Source organism: Phymastichus coffea, unplaced genomic scaffold, assembly GCF_024137745.1.
Source record: "Phymastichus coffea isolate CEN01 unplaced genomic scaffold, Cenicafe_Pcof_1.1 PCOF00012, whole genome shotgun sequence".
Lineage (NCBI taxonomy): Eukaryota > Metazoa > Arthropoda > Insecta > Hymenoptera > Eulophidae > Phymastichus > Phymastichus coffea.
The window spans coordinates 8,180,519-8,190,262 of NW_026706823.1; the positions used below are offsets into that span (position 1 = coordinate 8,180,519).

A 9,744-nucleotide genomic window follows, 5' to 3' on the forward strand; every position below is an offset into this window, starting at 1 on the left:
CACCTTTCTTTTTATATGCTACCCAATGAGTACCTGCTCCCCGTTTATTATCTAAATTTACAATAGCTGTCTTTTGATATCGAGGTCCATCCGTCGGTAGAGCATCACGCATTAAAACACCTCGAAAATTTGCAATTTTTAGTATTTTAACATATTTTCTTATATCATGATCTGTCAGTGCTCGATTAGGTAAAGTTACTTCGAGCTTTTTTTTTAAACTTTTACCACTTGAATATGGTTTCAGATGAAGACCATAACCTTTACGATGTGGTTACAAATAAAGTCCTTTACCGATAGCAACAGCTTCCATAGTTTTATTGTGTCTATGAGCTTATTTCGATTAATTTTGAGCGGCCTTAGCACTGTTAACAGCTTTTCTATTGAAGCAGCTCCTCCAGCTAAAGCTCCAGTAACGCTCAAAGCGGCAAATAATGGAATTAAAAAAGGAAGAGCTCCACCCGCTTTACTAGGAATTGGTAGAATACGAGGAATATTTATTTTTCTTCTTCCTCCAGCCTTCTTCACAGCTTCTTTAGCGCCTTTTATAGCCATACGAATGACAAAAAGTGACTTATTACTAGGTACAACACTTCTCGATGCAGCGTTAATAATTTTTTTCAATGCAATTGATAGATTTATACTTTTTACATGTGTCTTTCGTGGCTGTCGTTGTTGTTGGCGATTTTTTAATCCCTTACCTCGTTTCTTTCCTCGTTTTAAAATTTTAACACCCATACCAAGTTTACTTTTAACTTTCATTATGTTGGCTACAGCAAATGCAGCAACTTTCTCACCAAAACTACTATCTTTCGCTTGCACTCTATCCCAGGCTTGTTTAGCTAGAATTTTGTCGGCTTCGTTTCTCGCCTCAATGTTCTCTCGATTTTGAGAATAAGCAATATCGTGATCTTTACAAGCAGCGTCTAGCGGATTTTTTCCAGGATCACCACAAGCAAGTCGTTTTTTCAATTTAGTTCCCGGTCCGCAATACTGATAACCAGGCAAATGAGCTTCAAATGGTAAGTTATTAATGATCTTATTCACTAAGCCAGCACCACCAGTCTTTCTTTTGTGATAAATGATCATACCTCATCAGAAGACAAAGTCTTAATGAAACTAAAAAATATATAAACAGTTGTTATAGTTAGTAGTCTCATTCGTCCTTCGATCGGTGACTAGAAAACTATATGGACTTCAAAGAGCAACCACTTAAGTTGCAAGTCATAAATTTTGATAATGTGTTTGAGACGGAAAAACGAGAAAAAAGACATGGTGAACTACTGCCTGACGGTATACGACCAGTTTTCTGTGGTCCTAGTAACTGTGGGAAAACTAACTATTTGCTAACGCTAATCACATATCCTAATGGACTTAGATTCGAAAACGTTTATGTTTATTCAAAGTCCCTCAATCAACCAAAGTATAAGTTTTTAAAAGATTTATTGGAACCGATTGATGATATACAGTATTATGCATTCAGCGAACACGAGGCAGTTGTTTTACCGGATAAAGCTAATCCAAATTCCATCATGATTTTTGACGATATAGTTACTGAAAAGCAGGACAACGTAAGAGCATTCTTCTGTATGGGAAGACATAAAAAAGTAGATAGTTTCTATCTCTGTCAATCATACGCTCGCATACCGAAGCATCTCATTCGAGATAATGTGAATTTACTAGTTTCGTTTCGTAAGATGACGTGAATATTAAACATATTTACAACGATCATGTTAATTCAGATATGACTTTTGAGAAGTTTAAAGCAATTTGCTCAAAATGTTGGAGAGACGATAATCATGGATTTATAGTTATTGATAGAGATAGACCAATCAATCATGGACGGTATAGAAAAGGATTCGATTCTTTTGCTATAAATATAACGGAGTGAACGAATGAAGATTATTTAACTTTAGAAATTGCAAGCGTCAACATGGCTAATTTTGAAAAAGAAAAGAAGATGCTCGAGCAATTATCTGAAGCTCGTGATGCCATCAGACGTAAGTAGCAACTAATAAAACTTGACAAAGCTGATTTAGAAAATACATTGAATGAAATTTTGAAGCCTATGGTTGATCCATTGAAGAAACTTGTGGAGGTAGCTATTGATAAAACTAACGATAATACTGAACAGGAAACGAACAAGGAGAAGAAAATTACGTTCGATAAAGTTTTCAAGTCAAAAACAACAGCTGACACTCCCTATAAATCTCGATATTTCAATAGTACTGTTAATGACTTAAATTCAACATTACATCCGCTTGATTCTACATTTGAATCCGCTATGTCTATTGCTGATGCTACTGATGATGGCGATGAAGACGAATTTAGTAAGACTAGTGAATCAACACTTGATAGAACTGCAATAAATTTAGACAATGTTAGTTCAAAACAACAAAAACAGCTATTGGATGACTCGATTGTAGGAAACTATATTCGACTATTGCATGAACCGCAACAGAAAAGTAATTTAGACAAGACATTTGACGTTTGCTTGCATGAAAATACATACGTCATAGGCAATTCTCCAATTTCTTTCCAAAACGATAATGTGACTGTGAATGATAAAGCATTCAGCAAGACGCCTGGATTAATGGAACTTCTCTTTCCTAAAGAACCTAATTCTAAATTAATCAGTTCATCCGATATTGAAAATTATATAAAAATTCTTGAAATCACTAACGCTCATCATAAGAGATATGAAACAAATGGAGAATATCGCAATAAGCGTGTAAATAAATTCAAAAAGTATATCGGTCCAAATTTATCTTTAAGTGGTAGTGCTAAGAAGCGAAAATTGACTATTGATGGAAGAGGTCTTTTTCCTAACTATAAAATAGCAAGAAAAGGAACATTATTTGATTATGTATATTGGGATGATCCAAACGAGCTCGTTGATCGATTGAGATTGCTTATCGCCGAACAAACCGCTGGTAATCCTAGTCATATTAATGAAATTCATTCAATCATTGAAGAATTACGTGGAGCTGGCTATATATATTAAGGCAATCCTAAATATTCCTCAGTAATAAAATGAGTGTTGATGTGCTTCGACGTATATTGAATAAAAAGGATCGTAATCGAGGTCCTCCTGGTGTAGGGTATAAAATTACTAAAGACGGACAATGCGACGTCGATAACAAAAGAATTTCTAATGTATAGGGTGGGCCATTTTAAATGATTCAGTCGATTTCCTCGGAAACTATGGGGGTTAGCGTAAAATAGTTCAGTTGAAAGTTGCCCAAATGTCAGGGGGACATATCCCTGTGACCTTGCCTTTGTTCTCTAAGGTCATGTTCAAGGTCATTTGAAGGTCAACTTATTTTTTTAAATAGGAACCCCTATCTTTGACCCCGGATTCGAAAAGAGCCAAAAATTCTACATTCAGATGAGGTAATATGAGTGGGATCAGGGTTCAAAATTAGAACAAAGTAAAATTGTAATGTTTATTTTATTGTACCGGAGAATTACAAGGTCAAATACAACTTGTGTCTGCTATTTACGAAGTCATTTGTTAACCATATTCTAAATATCATTCATTTAACCTCGAAGCAAATGTTCGAAGTTACCTCCATTTGCTTGGAGGCATAAATCGAACCGCCTCTGGAAATGGCGCACAGTGCCAAGCAAAGTTTCTCTTGGTATTGCAGCGCATGCTCGGCGAATGCGATCCTGCATGTCTTCTCTAGTTGTCGGGTGCTGTTCAAAAACAACATTTTTCAAATAGCCCTATAAATAAAAGTCTGGGGATGTGAGGTCAGGTGAACTTGCAGGCCAGTTAACTGGACCTCCTCGTCCGATCCATCTACCATTATAGTTTTCATCCAAAAAAGCCCGTACAATTCGAGCGAAATATGGTGCTGCACCGTCCTGCTGAAGCCACATTCTTTGTCGCGTGTATAAATCAACATCTTCCATCATTGCAGGTAACTGATCTCTTATTAGCTGTAAATAACTATTCCCGTTAACGTTTTCTTCAAAAAAATAAGAACCGATCAAATAACCATTGATGATTCCACACCAAACCATCAGGCTCCAACGCCTCTGGTGATTCACAGTTCTGTGCCAATGAGGATTTTCATTCGACCAATAGTGGCAACTATGCCTATTAAGTTCTTCGTCTTTTTGGAATTTAGCCTCATCAGAAAAAAGGACATAGTTGAAAAAAATTGGATCATTCTGTACTATCTGTAAGGCCCATTAGCAAAACGCAATTCGCTGTTGGAAATGTGCAGGTTGTAACTCCTGGACCAAAGTAATATGATAAGCATGATATTTTAGGACTCTGAGAATTCTTAAAACTGTTCTTCTTGCTATACCATGCCCTCTTTCAATTCGGCGACTGCTGGTATGAGGATCAAGGTGAATGATTGCAAGAACAACCAGAACACGTACATCATTTGCGTCATACACGTGACGCCTGCGTTGCCTAACTAAACGTCCACGACGAGCTCTCTGAGTTATGCGACTTATTTGTCTATGATCTGGGTGTTGTTCGGCTGATAGTCAGGCATTTTTAGAGGTTTCAATCACTCAAACAAAATTAAGATCACGTAATTTAAATCGGAATTTCCAAGACTGATGGAAATAGAAAATTTGAAAAATTATTCAAATTTCATGATTAATTTCCTTGGAGGATTTTTGAAAATTTATAACGTAAAGGAATTGAAGTTATTTTGTTTTTGTTAAGTTGAAGAATTTTTCATACATTTGTAGTATGATTTTGCATTAATAAATTTTTGCAATGAATATTTAATTTACATGTAACATCATTCTGATTTTATGTAATTACAAAATACAAATAATAACTTTAAGATTATCATCTGAATTTTGGAATGGTGATGTCAGAATATGAAAATAAATATCTACATAATTCTTTAATGAGAAAAACATAAAAACGAAAGCTTAGTCTGTAACCGAAGATGAAGGCATAACATAACCTGAAAGTTCAAAGGCAAGGTCATACAGATATGTACCCTTGAAAGTTGAAGAAACTTGTTTGAAGAGTTTACGCTTAACCTTAGGCGTCCCAATTTATTCGGGCCGGAAAAATGACCTTTACATGGCCTTGGAGTTCATACGGATCCCACACATATTACCTTATCTGAACGTAGAATTTCCCGCTTTTTCCGAATCCGGGGTCAAAAATAGGGGTTCCTATTTAAAAAAACAAAGTTGACCTTCAAATGACCTTGAACATGACCTTAGAGGTCAAAGGCAAGGTCACAGGGATATGTCCCCTTCAAAGTTGGGCAACTTTCATCTGAACTATTTTTCGCTAACCCCCATAGTTTCCGAGAACATCGACTGGGTCATTTAAAATAGCCCACCCTGTATTAGTCCATTATGCGACACAAATTGAAATCGTATTTGAAGAAAACAAAATTAATTTCAATAAACTAAATAATAAAAATAACCGTTTTAATAATTTTCCTTTTGTATTCAAGTTTTGTAAAGTTAAATTGTGCAGAAATTAAATAAATAAAATAGCCAACAAAACTCGAAAAAACAATCTCCGAAATTATAAATTAATTAAATAATTCACTTTCAATAGTATGTTAAGCTTCAGGTAAACCGCTTTTTAATGCACATTTTCTCCCTTTTCATTTCATATTATTTAATCAACAAATTTAGTTAATTATTTAAGATATTCATTGTAAACACGTAGAATTAAAGATTTTCGAATAAAATATGTTTAGATATTAAGAAAGCCACGGTATTTTTAAGCACGAGGTACAAAAATTTATATAATAAATTAATAATTATAACTTAAAATTGTAATGAAAGTGGTACTTGGAGAGCCATCTAACGAGATAGGGCCCATACCCTTGAGTGCACGCCCCTGATCTCCACCACGCCCCCGAACCAATTAGGGCCCGAAAACCGAAAGAGAAAAGTGGGAAAATCTCAGTCAGTCAATTAAAAACTACTATCATTTCTACTCTTCCCAAATTTTGAGAGACTGAGAGAGGGATTTTCCTCCTAACCACCCCTAGGCTTTAAAAAGCGTGTGCGAGCGAAAAATAGGCTTTATCTAGTTCAATGTAGCGTCCGCTCCAGTTCCAACTCAAATTATCTCCGACTAGTTAGGAACTCAGCTCTCCAAGTGCTAGAAAGCTACGTCAAATAAAAAAAAAAGTAAGTTAAATCAAAAATTTTTTTGTTGCTATCAAATCTTTCCTCTTCCACTTATGGCTAACTTAGCTAATCGAAATCCAAAAAAAACCTAATCTTCGAGAAATATTTCAGTAAAGATCTAGGATATTTTTCTATAAGACAACCGCGCCGTTTTAGAGTTAATTAAAACTTTTGTGACAATATAAATTCCAGCAAGGTCTGGGATATTCACATACAAGTCTCGATTCCATTGGATCATGGTGTTCGATGGAAGACTTGTAGTCAAAACTTTTTCTTTTTAACGCGAAACGCGGAGTAGAAAGCTCTGATTCTCCAATTGCTCATCCCGGATTAGGCGTACGCACGCAAACCAAAAAGAGCACCTGAGATAACGTCTGCCTCAGACGTTCCTGAGATAGTGATCCGGACGTCACAACATCATTAAATTTATTATGTATTTTATTTTTCTTCTATGTTTTCAACTATTCGTATAATCCATACATATAAAAATTAAATGCTTTATTAATTACTATTTCGAGATGGTTTATTTGAAGGAATACTTTTTGTCTTGAGTTTTTGTAATGTTTTGGTTTCCTCAGTTTGATTAGATCAATATTATACAAATGTTGTTATATTTATTTTAATAACCAAAACTTCCAGTCGGCATTTATTTTAATAGTGGTTTATTTTTATTATTTAATAGTGGTTTACTATAAATAACTTTTTTGACTACTAACTTTTGAAGTTTATTTAGTTGCTCGCCACATGTGCGCATGCGCATGCGTACAACGGCGTAACAACGCATACAAATCACCAAATTTATTGCTAGTCCCAACTACCTGTACAGGAAAGTCACTATTCGCCTTTTTTTTTATTGAGCTTTGGAATCTTACCAAGACTTATTAGCTTATCTACTAACATATTTGTATGGAATACATGTGCATGAGTTCAATTTACATATTTTAAAGAGATATTAACATAGTTTCGATATGTATATTTCACAGATTTGTTACATAGTTTTCGTGAGCTCGTAATTAATTTCATCTAATTAATTAACACTATTCGCCTTTACTTCCCCCAAGAAGAAACATGTGAACATACCACAATACTTATATTGAATATAACCTCTCATAATTAGTACTATAATTAGTACTATATTACATCAATAATTTTTTATAATATATTTGAATCGTGAGTACAATTATATTTTACGCTTTAAAAACTTACAAGAACATCTTACGTAAAAGATATGTTTTTAAATTATTATGTTTAAATATTTAAATTCAGTTTTAGATATACCTATGTGAAAAATATGACACCATTTGAAAAACTTATCATAAGACATTATACATCCAATACTTTCATGTTTAAGGATCAACAAGAAGAGCATTATATAAGTGCTGCAAAAAAAAAGTTATAACGCAAATACAAAATGCTCTTAAAAAGGAACTGTCCATTGATATGTCAGATATATAATCTGTCCATTTACAATAATATTAAGGTTACAGGTTACGGTGTTAATAATGTGTTTCACACAAACATGTGATTTCAATTTATAAATAACACATATTTTTTGGGAAATTATACAGTTTATAATAACAGTCTTCTGTTATACTGCAAATTAGAATAAATAAATAAAATATACAAAATATTCCGAAAGTTATGATGCAAATACTTATTTTTTGTTTTTATTATAGAGGTCCAGATAAAAAGAAAATACAAATATCTGAGAGACATCTTTGTGAAAACTGATAAATCGGTGGTAGCAAAAACTGATTTAACATATTTGCAAAAATGCATATATCAGAGATTGTTTTTCTTAAAACCATTTGTAAATGTAAAGGAAAAGACCAATTTGATTTTAGCTCATGTTGCAAAATATGAAGTTGAAAGTTGAATCAAAACAAAACAAAGCGTAAGTAATGCTTCTAATTAGCAATTGAAAGATTATCTTAATAGTAAGAAGAAACAGATTTCAAGTGAATTATTCATTAACATTTTGTGTGAAAGACTTCAAAATTATAAAGATAGACGTACTCAGAGGAAGGCCTTCTTTGTTATATTAAAAGGAATTAAAGTGCTCAGACATAATTTACAATACAAAAAACAGTAAAGTTAAACTAATGTAAATTGTTTGATATAATATGTTTACTTATAATGAATAATTTACTGTATTTATAATACATCTTTATTCTTTGTACTACATACTGTGAAATATATTACCAAATTTACAATCAGTGTATTTTGTTATTATTAATACAATGACATGTACGTTAATAAGATTCATAACAAATCCACTCCAATTAATCTCATGATTATTGTTCAACTTGTGTATGTTACATAAAATACATAAAGATATTTAACTACTTACCTTACTATACTTGATGTGATATATGCAGTCGCCAGACCAAGGAGCCTATATTATAGTCTCCATGGGCCAAGCCAAGCCAGCCATTTTGATCGTATTTCTAAACTAAAATCACAGAAACTTTTTGCAGATGCTTTTGGTAAGTATTTATAGTTTATACAATGAAAAAAAATCCTAGATATGCTAAAGAAGAATCTATATATATTATGATTATTTATGTATAAAACGACCTAAGTTATTTTAAAAATATACTAATATAATTGTGTTTCAATTATTACTAACCATTGTATTATGAAAATATATAATTTAAGAAATGTGATGTTGATTACAATACATTTGGATTAAAATTTTTTTTATTAATTTAATCTGAAATACAACAAGGACTATTGCAAGCGTAATATATTACAAATGTTTTCATTTGGAAATATAACTATATATAACTATTATTTCCATTTATAGCAATATAAGTATAAAACAGACATCACTTTAATTAAATTTAAGTACTGATGCATAATTTACACGTGGAAGTTTATATAAAATCTGCAAAACTGAATATTAGTTTATGATACATGCCATTCCAATTTTATAGAAACTAATTATCAGATGAACGCACTTACCTTACTGCTAAAAAATGTTTACTTTCAAATATTTAGTTTTTATGTACGTCATTTTGCTTATCGAATGCTTCTAGTTCTTGTTATATATATATATATATTGCAACGATTACCGAAAATCGTTAGACTCGCGCGAGGTAAACGAGCGGCTAAGCGAGAGGAGCCGCGTTCGGTTCGCGAGAGAGAGAGAGCGCGTAGGGGCAATGACCGGGACGGGAGGCTCCGACCGGCAGTATGACTGTGTTACTCAGTCTGTCAGCGTCGCGCTAACCTCCAATCTTCCTGAGTTTCCCGTGTTTTGCCAGAAACATTGCGAACTTGAGTGCGTGGGTGGGTGTGCTAACAGTAGCAGCAGCAGTAGCAGGACCAGCAACTGCAGCAGCAGCAGCAGCAGCAATAGCAGCAACATCAGTAGCAGCAACAACAACAGCAGCAACAGCATACGAAGCGGCACAGCGAGCATCGAAGCGGCGTTTAGCAACTTGTTGTTCGGATACGGTTGGCCACCGTATTCTCATCGTTCTCGCGGTAGGTGCACCTTCCCCTTTTCAATTGTTAATATAATTTGCGTGCGAATCCGCGCAGCGAGCGCGAAGAATTTATTTGTTGCGTGCGAGCAGGTAGTTCGCGGTAATCGCGGTTTTCTCT

At 33.9% G+C, this 9,744-nt stretch overlaps 1 protein-coding gene across 1 annotated transcript; it reads left to right on the forward strand.

Moving 5' to 3' along the window:
• Window positions 1-7,062: 7,062 nt before the first annotated feature.
• On the forward strand, window positions 7,063-8,336 carry LOC131672580 (uncharacterized). The gene is made up of 3 exons (XM_058949917.1): window positions 7,063-7,305; window positions 7,402-7,531; window positions 7,814-8,336. The coding sequence occupies exons 2-3, from the start codon at window positions 7,427-7,429 to the stop codon at window positions 8,009-8,011; spliced, it is 303 nt and encodes a 100-aa protein (XP_058805900.1). The 5' UTR covers window positions 7,063-7,305; window positions 7,402-7,426; the 3' UTR covers window positions 8,012-8,336.
• Window positions 8,337-9,744: the final 1,408 nt, after the last annotated feature.